This window comes from Pteropus vampyrus, unplaced genomic scaffold (assembly GCF_000151845.1).
Source record: "Pteropus vampyrus isolate Shadow unplaced genomic scaffold, Pvam_2.0 Scaffold301, whole genome shotgun sequence".
NCBI classification, from domain to species: domain Eukaryota; kingdom Metazoa; phylum Chordata; class Mammalia; order Chiroptera; family Pteropodidae; genus Pteropus; species Pteropus vampyrus.
In genome coordinates, this window is record NW_011889082.1 from 860,848 (window position 1) to 881,917 (window position 21,070).

Genomic DNA, 21,070 nt, shown 5'->3' on the forward strand with positions numbered 1-21,070 from the left:
TATCTAATCAGGTTCTTTATCTTGCACCACTCCCCAGGTGATGTCTGATGACCCTGGCCTGCTTTCAGCAAGAATTAGGTCAGTTTAGTCAGAATCCCCCTTACACCTCATGTTTCCTCTTAGTAATTTTCCATCCACTGATCCCCCTACCCTGCTCCTTGGCCATCAATTTCCACTGCTAATGCTATATTCATTTGGAGTTGAGCCCAATCTCTTTCTCTGCAAAATCCCATTGCAGTGGTCCCTATATCTGTCACAATGGGCCTGAATGAAGTTTGCTTTACCATCTTTAACAAGCGTCATTGAATTTTTTTTCTTTAATAATACTTTCCTACCTGAAGGTTGTTCAGGGTGTCTCTCTGGAGAGAATGGCACAGGGAGGAATTGCTGCTATAACTTGCTTCCCCATGCCTGCAGGCTCAAGTCCAGATCCCTCGGGAAGGCACATAACCCCAATGAAGCTACCTGCTCCCCTTTCCATTCCCATTCCTTCTCCCCAGGTCTCCAGCATTCCAGTTAAGTCTCACTGTCCTCCCAAGATGCCATGCTTTGTGCTAATTTCCTCTGCCTAGAATGCCCACCCCACTTCATCTGATTACTATCTTTTCTTAAAAACTCAACCCCAGTGTCCCCTCCACTGTCCTCATTCCCACAGAGCACTTATCACATGGCATTGCAATGTTCTCTCCTGCAGGATAGGACTCTTTTTTGCATCTGTGTGCCTAGCACAGAGCCTGGGACGTTGAAGATGAAATGAATAAATGGTCCCTAATCTGTGCATTCAACACATAGGAGGTTCCTTAGAATCTCTGCATGGTTTCTCACTCTCTCTTTTTTTTAAAGAAACAAAACCAAGTTAACTCATAGTCAAACAGAGCTGTGAACCAGTCTGTGAACCAGTTCAGGCAGAAGTAAAGCTCATTCATGGTGAATTCTCCAGGCTTCACTATCTCAGAGAAAGACTGAAGCAGGGCATATTCATCTCTTGCCACTTTTCATTTTATTCCTGTGCCAAGTGGCATGTTCATTATGGAAACTCTGTTCTTTATGCATTATGTGTCCCTTCCTTCCCTGGAGAAAAGACATTGTAGAAATCCAATTAATATAATAAGTCTTCTGGCTTCAATAGCTGTGTTCTAACTCAACACAAATTTCTTGATGGTTAAGGAAATGTTTACTTATTGTGTGCAAAACTGCTTCGGCCATCTTATTTTCCTGGTCTCTGCCCAAGACAGGGGAAGGAGAAAGGAGGTACTCCTTGAAATGTAGTCAGAGTCCAGTGGTTCTAGATGTTGTGAACCAGGCAAGACATTAACTCTCAGCTTGTATAATCTTAGGCTCCAGCATGGAGTTTTAAGTTTATATGCTACTTTGAAATGGCAATTTTCATAGATACTATTTAAAAAACCAACAATGTTTCAATAAAAGCATGCACCTCCCCCTTCCTGGTAGCTTAAATTGACATTAAGTGCTCTTAGCTACCTAACAGCTGTACAATAAGTGATATGTGCATCTTTGACTCTTACACCTTCCAGTCAACAAGGGAAGTCACGGACCTGGCTAGCAGAAGACCTGGGCTCCATGACCAGGTAGGTGGTAGGAACCTCACCCTCTCAGAGGTTCTTTTCTATTCTGTTTTCACACAGCTGGGGTTATAGAATGTTTGCTGAATTAAACTGAACCATATTTCAGGAAGGCACATGGCACAGTTCTATCCACTGGAGGATGGATAGTCCAGGCACACAACTACTTATGAATAAAGGAATACATATCCTTGGAAGAAAAAAAAGTCTTCCCAAGCCCAAATGATCTAAGTGTATCATCTTCTGCAAAGCTTGAATTTAAACACGGGGTCTCCAAAACGTTGACTGACTTGACTTCATCCTGCTCCATCCTCCATTCTTCAGTGTCTCTTCAATGTCTTTAGACTCATTGCTTGGTCTAGGTATATTCGCTTGGTGTGTTGGTTTATTTTGTCACCTGGATTCCATCTCAACTAGACTGTATCTTGAGAATCAGAATCTAATCTTATCATTCATCTCATCAGGGGTCAGCTGTCAGCTGGCCTCAGGTTTTTTGTAAATAAATGTTATATTAGCACAAAGCCACACCCAATCATTTACGTATTGTCTGTAGCTGTGACAAGGGCTGTGACAACCAGTTGGGTAGTTGGATAGAAACTCTATGGCTTGAAAGGCCTTAATTATTCACTATCTGGCCCTTCAGGAAGGAAAACTTGTAGACTCCCTACTTGAAAAGAAACTGACTCACATATATATTCTACATCTTGCTGTTCAATAAATACCTTTTATATCTAAGACTCTACAATTTTTTTTCTTTGGTAAAAAATAAAACTTCTGCCCTGAGAGGTGAGATCAAGCCCTAAAAATTTTGAAATCCTGATACAGAAGTTGGAGTAACAACTATTTAAAATTTGGGAGCAATGTTTTTTTAAACTTCCAAAGGTGGAATCTTAAATTTTCCTTGGGAGAAGCTCCCCATAAATGTAAATCCATTACCCAATCAGTGCTTGTGGAAACTGGAAAGTCATCGACAAACAGATCACAAATGATTTCTACCGAAGTCTTCAGTACTAGGACCCAGGGACTCAGTGGCTTGGGGTGAAGGGTAAGGAGTTTTCTTGGCTTGGTATAAACTCAGAATGCATGGAGCTGCAAACTGGTGTTGCTTCTTGAGTAGACAGCGTCTGTAGGAAATCCAGAGTAAGATGCGACAGGATGGTGAACTGCCACAGGACCAGCATTGCCTGGGCATAGCTCAACCTGGACAGACTCTTGAGTCTTGCAAGTTGGGTGGGTATGCCACAACCCAGCAGGTACTAATGGCATCCATTCTAGTGTGAGTCTCCTGATAAGATCCCTAGGACAAAACCATCCCCTTGTGGCTGTGAAGAGGGTGTTCTCTGAAGTGGATATTCTACAATGACAGTCATCTCAGGAAGAGGTTGCTCCCGGGCCAGGACAGGAGCAACCTGTGTAATAGGAAACTTTTTTTACTTAGAATTTGTGTCAGGTGGTGAGGTGTGGGGTACAGCAATGCCTGGAACATCTTCATGTGGAGGGATAAGCTGGCCCCAGCCTCCCGGACATAGGCTGGTAGCTTAGCAGTGGGGCAGCTCTCTTAAGGGTCCCTGGGGCTCTTGAAAAAGCCCCTTTATTGGTATTTCGCTTCCTTTTATTCTCCAACCTTTCGTAAAACTTTGTCCCAAGCGTGGGTCCCAGGCCTGGAGGGTCCCAGGTCTGGTTGTGATCCAGGCTTGCGGTTAGGAATAGGACCCTGGATTTAGAATGTTATATTAGTAGGGCACCTGCACCTAAACTACGTAAACATAATTCAGCTTATTGATGATGCATGTGTGGCTGAATGCCACGGTTGTACTCCGATATATGTGGAGCCATGTGGTCCCCAGGGAAGCAGAAGGGGAGCAGAAGAAGAGCAGGAGCAGAAGCGTGCTCCCCGCAATAAAGTTGGTGCGTGCTGTTTCATTCTCTCGCCAGCCCCTCGTGCATTCTTTCAACTGGCGTCTCACTATCAAAATCTTCCCTTCTCGATCAGCTTGGCACTGACACCAAGTAGCAGTCTGGTCTCAGCTGCACTATGAAGAATGAAGTTCTCATTCTCATCTTAGGATGGAAGAGCAAAGGAGGGGAGCTCTTCAGGATCAGAGGAGTGACAGTAGCCACAGGAGACAGCAGGGAGGCAGCTGTGCCCAGTGGAGCACTTCTGGCCCAGAAGGTTGTGGCAAAGTGGGCGGAGTGGAAGAGATGGGGACTGCCTCCTGAACACAACGGGGATCGCACCTCTGGGAATGGGCGCTGAGGGGCTTTCCATTCCTGTGCTGGTAGGAGGTTCGAGTCATCATAATTTGGATATGAAAGAAAATGTGACCTGAATTTAAACTCACTGGCTGGTGAGACCTGGACCAGGATTTTCCACAGCCACAGTTCTCAGGCATGTTCATAAGCCATTTCCCAGGCTATTTCCCTTGTGGTTGCTATAAATACAGCTTTTGTACCTAAGTGTTAACAGGGCCCAAGCATAGATATTCTGAGGGTGGCCCTCAGGATGTAAATTACACGCAGAGTTCTGTTAGTGCCTACACTGTCTCTGAAAATGTCTTGAGATTATGTCTACTGTGCCTTCTCTCTTTTTTTATTTTAAAGTGAATTCCAGACATTGTCATTTCATTCCTACATAATCCCATAAGCATTAAAAGGTAAGGATACTTTCTTACATAACTAAATGCCATTCTCAACACTAACAAAATTATCGACAATTTCTTGATACCATCTAATAGCCAGTCTATATTCCAATTTCAATGATTAACATGACATTTTATCATCACCATCACACAAAGAGGGATTGTTCCTGTTTTGTTTTGTTTTGTTTTGTTTTGTTTTTTTAAATGGCTATAAAGTAAGTATTTTTATATCGGCAGAGACTTTGATGGCAGAGGGTTTTTCCTATTTGTTAATTTGACAAGAGTTTCCTTGATGCAAAAGCACAGGTTAGTACTGGGTTGCAATTTTTTTCTGTGTCTCTATCTCTAATTTATGTTCTTAGGGTTCATTCAACTCTCCCCGGCTTCAAACATTCAACCTCCATTGGACTCATTAATATATACAATAAGCTTTTGATCTGCTGGATTTATAAAGCCTTTTGAAATGTGAAAACTGTTTGTCCTGTGTATTTTCTAGCTTCTGCTTTACCCTCCTGATTGTGCTCAGTGTGGAGGCCGAGCACCACTGCAGGGTTTGGGGGATGGACCTCACACCGGGTAAAGGTGGTACTGAGCTACAGGGACATGGAGCAGAGCTGGGGAGGAGAGGAACAGGCAAGGCTGGAAGGACACAAAGCGGAATCCATCTCACTTTCTTCTTTCTTTCTTTAAAAAAAAAAACAAAACAACAGAACAAAAACAAACAAAAGTAAAATGTGTTTGCCTTAAAAATGTAAAGAAAACCCAATGGATCAAATTTTCTTACTATCCAGATCTAACCATTGTTAACCATTTGGTTGTGATTCCAACTTTTTAAAATGTATATAAATTTTAATAAAATTTGGATTGTAAACATCCCGTTGTGTAATTTGTTTAATGCTCCTACTTTATACCATAATAGGAACATTTCTACATGTCATTAAATATGTTTCCAAAATAAGGTTCTTAATAGTTGCATGGAATCCTAATTTACAAGTATAACATACATTTGGATTACTTATAATTTATCACCATTACAAAAAACAATCCTATCATGAACATCCTTGTACCTAAATCTCTGAACATATTTCTGATTATTTCTTTATGATAAATTCCAAGAAGCAGAATTACCAAGTGGAAAAGTCAGAACATTTTCCAAACCGCCCTCCCAGTAAGTTTGTTCCAATTTATATGATAACCAAACATATGTGATTGAGCCCATATTCCCACAACCTTGCCAACACTAGCAGTATTACTTTTTGCTTTTAATCTGATAACTTAAAACATGAATACAGAATCATGTCCCCATCTTGCTTTGTTCACGTCCCTTGAATCGTGGACCATTTTATCACTCCATGTCAAAAGCATGGGTAGTGGTTCTGTTCTCTAACTCCTATTTAACTTCTGGGGATTTGGTGAAGGAAAAATGTAGAAATTACTGAACTTGTGCTACAGCTTCAAAAACAGCTGAGTTATGTGAGTGGAATGCTCAGGCTTGCAAATCATTTTTCTAGACTATGTGCAAAGCCGAAGTAGCACCCAAAACAGAGAGACTGAAAAAAATCTCACTAGTTATTGACTGCCAAGAGCAGTACATATTTTCAAACATCCAATATTATACATCTGGTATATTCATGCATTTATTACCTTTTCTTCTATTTTTTTTTTAATTTTTCACCTTTTCTTCTAAAATCTGGTTTACTGTACAAGTTTTGGATCTGCTATCTAATTTGGATCAACTTTCCGTACCTTCTTCCATATACATAAGTTTTAAATAGTATCGATCATCAAGTGGTTTACGAAGCTTGGGCAACTGCATGCAAAATACAGTATATATGTACATCTGTGAAAATTTTTCTTGGGAGAGAGTTATGTTCTCAAAGGAGCCTAAGATTAAGAATCTTTGATATAGAGAAATTTCTAAGGGGTTGTAATGGTAATGTCTATAGGGGCCAGTAGGTAAGGTAAATAAGTGAAGTAAATGAGGTATTAAGCAATAGGGAGCAGGGGAGACTGTGGTATCCTCAAATACATCTGCTCCAACTAAACAGAGTAGCTGTCTTTCAGCTCCAGACCACTGTTGGTATGTGAGGAAATGGGTCCAGTGTTTCATGATGTTAATTTTTTTTCCAGTGGAAGCTAGAAATCTGGTTGATTACATGAAATCTTCCGAATTTTAAATGCTTACAATAATTGCAAGTTAAATAAATAAACATTATATAGTACAAACAACTGGTTTGCTGATTTGGCCTTCAGGCTGCAGGGCATAAAAGAAGGCAAGCATTTCAAAACATAATTAAATTCATAAATAAAAATGCTCTCTTTAGGTTTGTAATAAGCCAAGAACACTAAGACCATTTAAAAACAAGGCTCCCAAAAGATTCTAGTTAGATTGGTTTGGCATTTGAAAAGTTCAATGGCCAAATCTACAGCTCTTCTGGCAATGCAACTGCTGAATGCAGCAGACCCTGACACCCACCCTTTCATCCCCAGCCAATGTCTAGTACTCTATATAGATTAGTCCCAGATCTCTTCAGTGGCAGGAGAAAAATGTTCTGCAAGAATCCTATGTGCATGGTTATATAAAACCTTGATTTCCAAGTTGACACTAGTGATTGTGCCACATTTTGCCTGTTACCAGAATTAAGACAAGTATAAGAAACTATGAAATGCACAGGGAAGCTTACCATACCCAGAAAAGTGATATTTTTGTAAACCAAATTAACCTCCATCTACATAGGGGAGCTTGTGCTTTAAAGGAATCTGCAATATAATGATCAATAACGGAAAAATCATTTCCAAATTCAACTGTCACAAGTTCAGATTTTAAAACCTGAGGCATTTAAAATATGGGGCAAACCTATAATTGAATCTTTCCCATGGGATGTGGCTGCTGGTCCCCTGGGCAAATTTCCAGGGCAGGTATACAGCAAGTTCTGAGTTCTGTGGAGGAGTGGAAGTAGGTAAAGAGAAGGAGGAGAGGACCCTGAAGGCAGCTGCTGAGAGGGTAGGGGGCAGGACAGTTGCAGCTGGGAAATAAATGAGTAAACTACTAAAAACATGATCAGAATTGACAATCACATTTTGCCTGAGAACACTAGCTGACATTTCTGTTTTTGTTTTTACTTCTGTGCTCTGGATAGAGTTTTATATATAGTATCTTTAAAAAATGACTTCTTTCTCACAAGACATCATATGGCTGGTCAAATGAAGACTTGAGCTGTGGTGAAAGTACTGTACTATTGATAGAACCATGCCACAAAGCAATGCCACTTTGAAAATAATGAAATACTTCCACTCAAGCAAATATATACTTTCCAAGTAATATTTTGATTTTTTTCCCATAATTAGAAAAGAACAACTTAAGTGATGGCTCCTTAAATAATCATAGAAAACATCAGTCCTCTCAAGGTACCTGTAATCATGCTGGATACAATTAATGGCAAAATGATGAGTTTCAGCATCCTCATTAAGATTTCTCCAGGAAAAGCAAAGTAGAACTTGTCCAGGTTAGAGAGCTTGCTGTATTCTCGAACCAAGACTCCCAAGGCAATTCCTGAATAAAATGAGGATTGGAAAGAAGAAAAGAACATTGAGTTCTCCCGTATGAATTTCTTCAGAAAAATACACACATAAAGCAAATTTTAATGGCAAGAAAAACATTTTAGATATTGTAATCATCTGCCACGAGTATGTAAATTTTAGACTGAAAAAACAAATCATTTTAATGAGTAAGTAAATCGCTAAAAAATATTCTTCATGTGAAAAAATTTTCATTCCTTTTCTCCTTCTTCATATCTATGACAAAACATCACAATATATCAAGAAAGAAATTTATCATCTTAGTCAACTCAGTATAACTATTTTGTTTTTACATACCATCCTTATTCTTTGTTTAGCTTAAATATCTTATGTGTTTTATAGTTTACATATCAGTTTTCATTTTCCTCATATTTTTATCATAAATGCTCTATAATTTTTATGATAGTCTTATGTTTACACAACTTTTATAATTTTAATAGCAACATAAGATACTGTTGGTTTGATATATTTACCACATTGTTGAACAATTACGTTCTCTAATACTTTGCATTCTTTCCCATTCTTTCTAGATAAGAACCTGTCTAAGTTTGTTTGATCAACAGGCTTTTTACAAAGTTTGTGATCCTGAGTACCTTGGACCTTTACGCTTCTAATTATGTGAGTAGGGAAATGTTCAATATTAAGAAATGTTAAGCATTCTCTGAAAGCCTGCCTTATCAAGGTGTCTTTACGAAATCCTTCTGTTGTGATAACTTTGATAACTAAACATCACACATTTAAATATTTTTTAATCCTCTTCCAAATGGTTCCATTAACACCAAGCTGCCCTAGGCCATCCCACTCCCCACCTACCCACTCTTCTAACCGCCTCCCTTTTGTTAAACAAGAAATAAAATAGGCTAGGATGATCCTCACATTTTTTTTTCCTTCACCAACCTCTGAAGATGACATGCTAATTGGAGATAAAATGACTAAAAGACAGGAGGATTCAAGGAGGATATCACCACAAGGAGGATATTCACGATTATCAAATGTGAAAATTTTGAGTTGTTCAGGCACAGTTAAGAACTCTAGGGCAATGAAAAGAGATGTGAATTATAATCAATATTAGAATTTTCATTTCAATTTAGGCATACTTCCCATGCTCACTAGTAGACCAAATAAGTGAACCTCACAGGGTACATTTGTGTAGTAGTAACCTTATTCTTAGCTTAATTTTATTTTTCCTTATATTTTAATTTTGCCTTGATCTCTATTTTTTGCATACATTACTGTATTTCTGATCAGCCATTTTAAATTATTTCTGGAACAAACATTGCACATAAATGTTTCTCATATTGTACTAAAGACAAAAAATCCCCTCTATTATCAATGCTATTTGGTTCATATTTTAAAACTTAGTGTTAAAGACTTCTGAATGGTTAAGAACACCAAGGATTCAAAATATTTTAAGTTAATTTAAAAAGCATGTTGTGCTCACTGCCTACTTATGAAATTGCCTATGTTCAGCTGTTCTATAGGGAACATACCTATATTATGCCGTAAGGATACTCTGTGATGCTCATTGTTTAAAACATACACACACCCACACACCCACCCAACCAAAGAGACATTCTTCCTCATACTATTTAGATTGCTTCAAGTAAATTTTTGGCTTGTATATCAAAGAAAGCTCTATATGTAAAAATAAAGCAGATGTGTCTGTGCTTAAAAATCAGCCACAAAAGCTCTCTGTTGAGTAGCGAAAGTACTCCAAGTGCTCCAATCTTAGGGTTTATATTACTAACAATTAACTGTGCTTCTAATCATCTCCACCCCAAATGAATGCAGGGCAGTTAGAAAGATATGAATTTTTATGGGAGGGATAAAAGAATTACCACAAGGAGTTATTTGAAAGCAATCATAGATGACAAACACCATAAATAGGTTACTGTATTTAATAATGAAAGCTTTCTCTCAAGCTTGTTCTTGGAGTATCACAAATTGTGTGTGTGCGTGTGTGTGTGTAATCACTGAAAAGAATATAAACACAAACCAAGGCCTGGAAAAGCAGTTGGGAGATTCAACCTGGGCCAGAGATGTCATCCTGGGACCCTCAAGCACAAGAAGTGGCTGATGAATAACCTCAACCAGGAGTTACATCTGGGAAATCAGTGCTTTACCTTGGTCTCAAACATGTTTGGAAAAATAAGATGCAGGATAAGAAAAATCACTGGAAGGTTTTCTAGGTTCCAATATAAGGTCAGGATTTCACAGGACACAATCCTTCCCTACCTTTTTCTAGAGACAAACTTGGACTGGATTAAGGAGTGTGGAGAGAGCCACAGACTGCTGGAAATAAATCCTTACTTCAGTCTGACCCACCTGGTAGGGCCACTCCCAGAAAGAGGCAAGAAGATCAAGAAACTCCCTGAATGGTATAGTTCTAAGGCCTTTAGCAGGACCTACAAGGAAGTCCAAAGGTAAAATTGCTACCCAGACCTCTGTAACCCCAGAAACCACCAGGAACTCATTCTTGGGCTGCCTTCCCCCACACAGGCAAGAAGATCCCAAATAGGTACTAAGACAGTTTGGGAAGAACATGGTGTTAGAAGAGCAGGCTTGAGTTCTGGTTCCACCACTCACAAGGTATATTGTAATTGGGCTATAAACTTTAACCTCTCCCATTGTTAAATGGTGGGATTAGAGGCAGGAGAAAAAGCATTGGATTAGATACCTTCGAAGGTCCCTCCTAATGTCCAAGATGCTATGATCATCTCTGAGCTCTGATGTCCTAAACTTTAAAATGGGATATTGCCCAGCTCATTAGCTCCTAGAAAGCTGGCTGTGCTTTCTCCAGTTTTTATGCTAAATGTTAAGTATATTGGTAAAACAGGGAAAGGAGAAACTAGGGAGGAAAGCAATTGAGACCTCCGCTAGAGATTTCTTCTTCAAGTTCATGTTCAAAAATTTAAGCTTAAAAGAGGAGATGTCATTTCTTCGTGCCCATATTGTCTCAAACAACAATTGCCAGTCCAATAGCCTTATCGTGGAGGTAAATTTATAAAAAATTACAGTTTAAGAAATAATTCTGGAAATCAAAATAAAGAAAAAGGTCACATGTAATTAATTACATGAACCTATCCACGCCTTTATGCCCAATTTTCCAGGCCCCACACAGCCTTTGTTCTTATGTACTTTTTTTATAGTTATAAAATTTTAATCTGGGGATAGTTGTTGAATTATATTTGATTCAGATTTATGAAAGTAGTATTATTACTGTTTTAGAATATTTGCAGAAAAGAGATTAAAATCTGTGGCTTTTAATCAAAGCCCCAAAATAGTTCTTTGATACACAGATTGATTTTGGCTTGATTAAATAAGAATTACTGGCAAAGGAAAAATATTTTTAATTATCACTGAAATAGTCTGCTAGCCATGCCATCATGCTAGGCGCTATATTAGGCAAATTAAAAATATGCCTTTTGCCTTCAGGAGCTAATCTAAGGTGAATGTTGATAACCAGAAAATAAAAAGCATAGAATAAATAGAGTTAATAAATGACTCCGTGCATATACTGAAGAGATGAGAAGATGGTTTCTCTATTCTGTACTTCCACTGAAATATATCTGTCCCTTTTTCTCATCTTTTTCTTTAGAGCTGAGTAGCTCCACCAATGCAAGCTCTTACATGAACTTTGGCTCAAAAACAGATGCCTCTGAGTCAGTACAGCTTTTATTTTTAAACCCTTAAAAATGTATTTACTGCACAAGCAGTATTATCACAGCTCTACTGGAAACAATAACTGTAAAAATTCACCCACAACTTTTCCAACTCAAGTATGTGCAAAGTAAAATTGTTTTCATTTTTCCATATACTATTACAGTTAATCACAGTAAAATGGTTAACAATTACTGAGTATATACTATATGTCAGACTCTGTGTTAAGCATGTCAAATGCATTTTTTTTGTATATTATCTCCTGTTATTTTTAATGGCTATATAATTATAGTGTCTGGATTCTTTCACTTTGCATAATGTTTTCAAAATTCATTCATGTTATAGCATGTAAAAAGTTTTGCTTTTAGTATTTTTCATTTAGCATATTATAAGCATTTCCTCATGTTACATATCTTTATTTTCTTAATACTACTTTGGATGGACATATTTCTTGACCTTCACCCAACTGTAAAATATCTCAATTCTTGACAATTTTGTTAAATGTTATTGACTTTTCCTAACAACCAAAGGGAAGAAGCACAAAATAGGATGCAAAGGCTTGAGTTACTGTACATTTTCAGGTTCAAAGGAAGTACATTATACACATTCTTTATAGTATCTAAATTCAAGAAAAAGCAGTAACAAATGAACATTTATTAACATACAACTACATGCCACATACTGTACTGAGTGCCTGAGGTTGAGGGAGAGGAGTTAAAAAAAGAATACAATTTTCTTATTATTGCAATAATCAATGTTTTCCTTCATGGATCTGTGGAGAGTAGATTTGTTGACTATCAACAGGAAATGTGGTGATCATTTACAATGAGTCATCGATACCTTTTTGTCTGCCACCTACAATTAAAACTTCGGTCTGATTTAGGAAGAAAGTTGATTTTGGTGAGGATCTAACAGATTTCTGCACATGTCTCTATCCATTAAAATGTATAATGTTATCTGTGTTTGAAATCTTGACTTACATGGTATCAGTTTGGATGTATTCTTTTGCAACCTGTCTTTACTTTTTGAGTTTTTTTCATTATGTCTTTGGGATTTATTCATATTAATTCAGGTAGATCCATTCTAAGTGCTATTCAGTATTCTATACCATACTCTCAATTTTGTTGTTTTCGATGTAATTAAATTCTGCCTTTGATTTTTTCTTTTATTTAGATTTATCTTTTTCTAATTTTTTTTGCGCTGATTGCCTAGCACATTAGCTTGTTTTTCCCCCCCCAATATATTTACTTGAAAGAATATATTGCTTTCTAAATTCTGTGTTTGTGTCCCATTATTAGTATTTTTACTGTTTAGTTCAAAATGTCTTATAATTTCTACCGTGACTTCTTCTTTGAACTGTGAATTCTTTAAAAATATGCTTTTCAATATCTAAATATATGGCGATTTGAGGGCTTTTTATAACATTCCTTTTTATCTCTCTGTGATGCATTTTGACTGATTTTTTCTCAGACCTGCCTTCTAATTTACCAATCCCTCATTCAGTTGTATTTATTAGATGTTTAATTAATCCACTGAGTTTTAAACTCTTTCTCTAACATTCATTTCTAGAAGTTGTAGTATCTTTTTCCTACTTTCATTTTTCTATTTTCTATTCCATCTCTTTTTCTTTAGTCACTTAAAACATACTTAGTATATATTCTTTCAGATTATTATATCATCTCCAATTTTTGGAACATGTATTATCTTGTGTCATTTCCTTGTGTGGTTTGTAATTTTTGACTATAAACTTGTCTTTTGGGAAGGATTAGCTTTTTTGTGTGAGTTGTGAAAGTATCTCTATAGGATACTTGTTTTTCTTGGGAATTTAGGTATTTCAAGGCATCTAGAACTGTACTTATTAGTTTTTCAGCTTGGGAAGTCAACATTATGTGGTGGTATAAGCTCAGATCACATACCCAGGTAAATCTGGGTTTTAATTTTCTCATTGTTCCCCTTCCCCTCTTTCCTTCTTACTCTTAGCCATGGGCAGATGGCAAGTTTTCTTGAGGTTTTCTCAAATCACTGGATAGAATTTTTCTGGTCATCTTTCCAAGGACTGGGTCAAAATTTGAGGTTTCGAGCTTTATGCAGAGGTCTGATTCTAGCTCCTTCACTGATATGGGCCAAGATTATACCTTGTTCCCCTAAGTGGATATTGAAATTTCTGTCTCCCATTATTAAGGCCTATAATTGGGTTTAGAACTTAGCATCAGCTTTTGTTTACAGTCTACCCTTGAGTCTTCTTTTTATTTCCAGCACATAGGGATTTTTCCTTATTTCTTTTGAGTTTGGGTTTGGCTATATATTAACTCAGAGGGAGATGTTATATTTCTATGTGTTTGAGATGGCAGGGAAACCCATCCATATTAGCTCAACCACCATATTACTGGATGTTATATCACCATCAATTATATAGTCCTTACCATTTCCACTATGTCCATTTTAAGATAGTTAAGGGAGTCAGTGAAGATTAAAGTTGAGAGTCCACAAAATATAGGAAAGATCTGGTCTTATTAAGGACTTGCTATATTAAAACAATCATTGCTTTTTCAAATATTCGCAAATAATCTCATGGAATCAATTAGCCAATACTCATTCACAGACCACCTAATTCTTGCAACACATTGGTCAATAGGGAAACACAGATGAGAATAATGCATAATAAATGTGCATGATGAAATCAGGCATATTAAATCACATGAGACATTTTGAGGGAATAAACTAATTCAGTACCAACTCTTTAGGAGCCAGGCTCGGGAGTCAGACTGTGTTTAAATCCTGGCTTCACCATCTTATCAGCTGGGCAAAATATTTATTCTGCTGCCTTTGCCTTAGTTTCCTCATTTGTAACAATGGGCATAATATCAACCTCATAGAGTCATTGAGAGATTTAAAAATGAGACTATATATGAAGTGTTTAGAATAAAAAGTACCTGGCTCACGCAGTTAGTACTAAATCAATGTTAGCTATTATTATAGGCTATATACTCTTCATCGATTTTTCTCATGAAATCCTCAATACAGTTGTGGCTTTCACAGGTGAGTGTCATGGTCACAGAGCTCAAAAGCAGTGGAGTCAGGAGTTGAGGGGAAAAGTTCAAGTAAATTATTTCCAGGATGACTAAATTTATAGAATTATCCCCTAGTCAACTGTATTTATTTTGGTAGAGAAATATTTCTTTTTATCCTATGAATGAAAAAAAATTCAAGGTTAAAATAATGACACATAAAGGACCCATGAAATACACTGAATGTAATGTTTGTTAATCTTTATACTAATTGACATCACTGAAGTAAAGGTCTCAGGATCTTAGTGGTACCAGAAGAAAAGACATTAAAAAATGTTTTTAGTGTCTTCTGAAATGATTTTCATTAGATTCAAAAATCTAATTAAATTCAAACAACAAAGACATAACTATTTCAGGATTTCTACAGATTTTTTACAAGCCCGAGAGCACTTAAAGGGAAATGCCAGCTGTTTTTCTTCACCCAGCAGTGAAAGGGCACTATAGCCAGTACTAGAATGGCACTAGCACCACACCTGGCCAAACCCATGGAAGCCAGGAACTGAAACCTTCCTATATTGTGTGTATGTAAAACGGTATAGTCCCTGTGGAAAACTATTTGGCAGTTGCTCAAAAAATTAAACATAGAGCTACTATATGACCTACCAATTCCACTCCTCCGTTTATACTCAAGGAAACTGAAAGCATATCTTCACACAAAAACTTGTACAAGAAATGCTATAAAACATTCTTCATAACAGCCAAGGAATGAAAAATAACAAACGTCTCTTAACTTATTATTGGTTAAACAAAATGTGGCATATCTATACAATGAAACATTATTCAGCTACAAAAAATAAATAAATAAAAAAAAATGAAGTACTGATATATGTTATAGCATGGATAAACCTTGAAAATTTTATGCTCAGTGAAAGAAGCCAGACACAAAAGCCCATGTATTATATGATTCCACTACTATGAAATGTCCAGAACAGGCAAATCTATAGAGATAGTGGCTGCCATAAGATGGAGGTAAAGGGTAGGGACTGATTGCTAATAGATTTCTTTTGCAGGGCATGACTGGAAATGTTTTGAAATTAGGTAGTGGTGATGGTTGTACAACAGTGAATATACTAAAAACCACTAAACTGTACACTTTAAAATGATGAATTTTATATTATGTGAATTGTATCTCAATTTAAAAAAGCATACACATACTGTCAAACTAAATTGATTTAAAAAACAGAAAATGAGAAAGGCAGATAAAAATATTAAATGTGATTCATTTCCATTTTGACTGGTTAATAATTTGATGGCTTTTGCATAGGGTCAAAGAGAAGAAGAAAAGATAGGGAAACTTCTTTTTTTTCTCTTTTAATCATCATACTAACAGCCCAAAGACTGCCAAAGACGCAGCATTTTTTTTTTCGCTTTGTAGGATTTGAGCTTATTGTATCCGAAAGCCTCACCATCTGAAAATAACAACTTGAAAACCCAAGTGAAGCAAGCCAGACATGTTTATTAAAAGCTCAAAAGAAGATGATCGATTTAAAGAAAAGTTGCAATTACAGATTGTAGTTCATAGACCACAAAGGAGATGTTTGAGAGCTTGATTTTCAATTATAGGGTATAAAAATAAATCAAAACAACCCGCAGAAAACCAGGATTATTCTGAGAACAGTATGACCTGAAAATACCTGCAGGAAAAGAAAAATCAAACTAATGGCCTAGAAAAAAATCAGCTGTCAGTACCAAGAACTCGCATCCTTGCTATATTTTGCTAAGCTCTGTGGAGGATACACTCACTGTCCTGGTCCTCATGTGGTTTACGGTCTCGGTGGAGATAAAAGTCATATCAGATATTCCGTGTGTCACCCAGATTTGGAGTTGAGTCTGCTCTAACAGTTACTAGCTGTGGGACTGTGGGTAAACTACTTAATTCAGTTGTGTCAGAGTAACCTCATCAAAGAGGAATAACAGCAGCTCTGTCACATGGCTGTATGTGTTAAGTGGAATAATGAATGCAAAGAATTGAGCCCCAACTCGGACCACAGGGAGGCTCGATAAGTGTCAGCTCTGACTGAACAACAACAGATGATAATAGCAGCCGCAAAAGTGAAGAGAACACAGCTTTCAGAATGAACTTATGCCCTGGTGTGAGTAAACACCGAGCAGGAACATGTAATGGAAAGAAGAGTCAGGAATCTGGATTCTAATTCCATTTCTACCACGTAAGTTAGCTGCTATTCATTTAATGTCTTTGATTTTTGGTTGCTTTATCTAAAAACTTCAATGAAGGAACCTCAGAAATGTTGTGAGAAGCAAATAAGAAAATGTCCATAAGAAGTGCTTAGTGATTAAAAACAATGTCATGTATTATTCTTATTTTACAATGTATTTATCTTATTATTCTTATTCCCATTTTCATGAAGACTATTCAAATTATAGAGAGATAAACAGTGGAAAATTTGGAGGCCGAAAGACATTCTCAGTGGAGGTTTGAACAGAAACTAATATTTATTATTGGCAGAAACTCAAGTTTTATTTCAGCTCAACTCTTAATTTTCTTCAAACTAATAAACACTTATACACACACAACAGTCTTATAAACATTGTGAAAAGGGGCTGAATCCTAAGCAGACAGAATAGGGAGAACAGGACAAAAGTTAGATATAACTGGGCCCAAACTCTGCTCATCATTTATTTTCTAAGCTCTGGGACAGAGGGTAAACAATAGCCTATTGGTACCTTTGTTTTATCGCCAGTCAAAAAGGAATGTTACTTGACTAAAAGACTTAAGGTAAGGATTAAAAGTGATAAAGCATAAAGTAAGAAAATTCTCTTCCTGTTTCCCCTTCTCCCTTCAGGGAGGTGGACCTTCCTGTCACTTCTGCCTCTCCCTTTGGGGAGCGGAGTTACCAGTTTTGAAAGGTAACTGTGGAAGCATAGTGATCTGACATTTTTTACTCTTCCCGGAGGGATAGAATGGGATTGATGGCTTCTCCATCTGAAAGACGCCAAAGCTGCTTCATTGAAAGTGGGGGAACTGGCATTGGAACTGGGCTTGGGGCCTCCATCGTCATAGATTCTAAACAAATGAAAGATGTCTGCAGACAGAGAACACAAAGACATTTAAAAAACATACGTAACTGAAAAATAACCTTTTACCACACTGGGAAATAACAATCCCTTGGTCATCTGTCTTAAAGTCAAAAGAAGGAACTCCATTCTTAAATATAAATTTAAATACATTTAGATGATTTTCAGTTTACATCAAAGATTGCAAATGTCCAAGGCTAGGGGTCAGAGCGGTAGTGACAGAACCAGGCCTGTGGGGTCTGTAGTGGTCCTCACAGTTCCACCAAGAGCTGCCACATGGAAATGAGGGTCTAGGGTGGCCTCATCCTCTAAATCTAATTTTAAAAAGAAACTAAGTAAACCACTCAATTTTTAAACGTTAAAAGCTTAAAAACAATTGTTAAACTCTGTGAGATCACACCAAATACCTCTGTAAGCCAATTGCCTCTTGAGCCATCATCTTTCATTCTGGTTTTCACACTGAAGATGGTATAGGAATACAATAAATCACAAGGGGGAAGGCCACCGTGTTCAAATGAAAGTAAATATCGCAGCGATCTGGATATGGTTACAATGACCTCGTGAAGCCTCCTATGGTCTTGAGTGGATCTTACAGGTGTTATCTGAGTGACTTTGCTCAGCACCACAGGCAGTACTATGGGATGAGACCAAAGAGAGGTTGCTGCACCTGCCACCAAAAACATACAAAGGTATGAGACAAGAGAACTTGGTGGTCTACAGAGAGGGCCACCCCAAAGTTGTAGGAGTTCAAGGCTACCTAGAAATTCTCATTAGGCTAAATTAAGAAAGGCAGAAATTTAGATGCCCCTTACTTGTAAGAATAGAAATTCAACAGTCAGGGACCATTGAGGAGGAAGGAGAGTGAGCGAAACACCCAAAAATAAAGGAGTTTGGAGGAAGAAGAAACTAATGTTTATCAAGTGCCTCTGTACGAAGCAATTTTATTATATATTATTTTATTATCTAATCTAACAAACCTGTCCTTTACAATAAAGCTAGTAAAACAAGAAAGGTTAGGAAACTTGCCCAAGATCACATGACCAGCCTCAAAAACCAGGTCTGTCTGACTCCAAAGTGCTACTACTTTCACAATGAGGTGACAGAATTGTGTTCAGTAAAAGGTCTGGCTGGTGCTCAAGGGTTAGTTTAGAAAACTAAGACTAGAAACCTAAGTTGGGGCATACCAGGAAAGAAGAGAATTTATATTTCTCTACCCCTTAGGTCCCTTCCTAGAATCCCAGTCACTGTGAGGATTAAATAAGTTAAACCACATGTTAAACTACAAAGTAATATACAAAGATTTGCTGTTAGTAGAGATAGTGAGTAGCCGTTGAACATACTTGCATAAGGGTGGGCCTAGACTGGAGATAAACCCAGCAGGTGAGATGGATTAGAACCAAAGGTAAAAGAGTCAAGAGGCTGTTCACGGGCAGGGACAAGAAGTCATTCAGGTTGGAGGATGGAAAAGGAACTTCATCAAGAGTGGGAGAGAGAGAAGGCAGGAGAAGAATGAGAATCTCAGATCCAGGATTTGGGATGGGGAAAGGTTTGGCGAGGTGATGAGAATGGTTCATTTAGAGCTTGGGTGAGAGGGAGTGTGAATAACTAATTCTTTTAGTCATCTATTTCCGAGACAGAAGAGGAGGTTGGGTAAAGCCATTCTGATTCTCCCATGTGCCTGGGGAGCCAAGTTACCATTGTTGAAATGTGACTGCAGAAGCAGAGTGATCTGACATTTTTTATTCCATGTTTGCTCAAACTAAATTCATCAGACCTAAGCTCAATCTGTCAGGAACCAGCTGATGTATATTGTATTCAACTGTCCAAATGTCCAGGCCCCTGCAGGGTGAGTTTACACTGGTATCTCGAGATGGATGCCTGGGGTGAAGGGCTCAGCTCTGAAGTCAGACACACCTGATTTGGAACCTGGCTCTCTCATAGACTTGCACGTCACTTCTTTCCTTGTGGCAATCTATAAAAGAGGAATGAGGCTTGTCCTAGTTATCAGTGTAGTTCTCTAAAAGGATCTGGAACTGAAGGTCAATTACAGGGAGGTGGCTTAAATTCAGGACATTTATAAGTGGTCAGAGGAAAGGAAATTTCCTAACAACTTGTTCCAGTATTCTTTTACTTTAGAAAGCACCTGACTGGGAGGAGGTGGAGTACTTAATTCCTTGTCCCATACTGGAAACAGGACAGAAGCAATCAGAACCCAGTGCTCCCTACAAGTACTGGCCTGTGGAGAGGGCAGAGGTTTCTGACATTCAGCAGCCTGGTGGGAGAGGATGCTCAGTATGGGCCACTGAGGGTCCAGTCTGGCTAGAGAGATAACTCTTTTGCCAAGAGGATGATGGGACCCAGAGAAAGAATTCTCAGACTGCAACGTGCTACTGGTAAAACCAGATGGATGCCTGGGCCAGGCTGCGTAAGCTCTCCATTCCCCTCTGCACTGATGCTGGTGTTTCCCAAGAGCTTGTATTCCAACCTCTTCTTAGGCTGCACACACTCCCAGCGTGATCCTACCTGCTCTTAGAAATTCAATTTCCACCTCTATCTCCTGCCTCATTCTGTCTCCCACCCAGCAGCCTCAATATACAGCTACCTTCAGGGCATCTTTATCTGGATGTGTACCTCAGCATGAGACCCAACATGGGGAAAACAGACATACCCTTCCTTCTCCCAGAAAACCTGACTTTCCATCCTGAGTTACCCTGGTGGTTTTAAAATAGGTTCACAAATTATTTGACACTCCTCTGATCAGAAGATGAAGTCTCTGTCCCCTTCCCTTAAACCTGAGTAGGCCTTTGTGACAGCCTTAATAAACAGAATGCAGCAGAAGTGAGGCTGTGTGGAGTCTGAAGCTAGGTTAGAAAGAGCCAGCTTCTGATGGTTTCTCTTCTTGGGACACCCACTTTGAAGCCTTGAGGTATCGTGCAGGAAGCTCAGCTCCCCTGAAGCCGCCATGTTGGAAAGGCCACAGGGGAAAATCAGAGAGTCTGAGAGGCCAGAGGAGCCCCAGCTGTTTGAGAGTCTTCCAGGTAGGAGACAAAAGGGTGATAGGTTTTGGCTGACCCCAGCTGGCCCCAGCAGCCATCTCCCTGTAATCACAAAAGAAAACCCAAGCGAGAATAATATCATTGTTACTTTAAGCCACTAAATTTGGGAGTGATTAGTTACATAGAAACAGATTATCTGGAAAAGTTCCATGTCTCCCTAAATTCTGTCGTGACTGTAAACTGTTTTTGAGGGCTGTGTAGAATATGTATCAGGTAGCGGCCTAAGCATAATTAACTCTGATCTTCACAACAACTCTATGAGGTAATTTCATTTTCAGATGAGAAATCAAGACATGAGGAAGTGAAGTAACTTGCCTGAGACCCCACGGGAAATAAGTGACATAGCTGAGATGATGAAGCGGTCTGGGTACAAAGTGGTACATTTAGGGACATTCTATATGACTCTGTATTCTGTCAAGGCCCACAACATTGAATAGTCACCAAGTTCC

The 21,070-nt window shown here is 38.2% G+C and overlaps 1 protein-coding gene across 1 annotated transcript in view; it reads right to left on the bottom strand.

Annotated features, from left to right (window-relative positions):
• The window catches only part of SLC1A1 (solute carrier family 1 member 1), a 70,229-nt gene that overhangs the window by 29,228 nt on the left and 19,931 nt on the right, over window positions 1-21,070 (bottom strand). Inside the window, exon 2 of the mRNA XM_011376661.2 lies at window positions 7,635-7,775. Coding sequence (XP_011374963.1) covers window positions 7,635-7,775 — 141 coding nt within the window. The remainder of the gene's footprint in view (window positions 1-7,634; window positions 7,776-21,070) is intronic.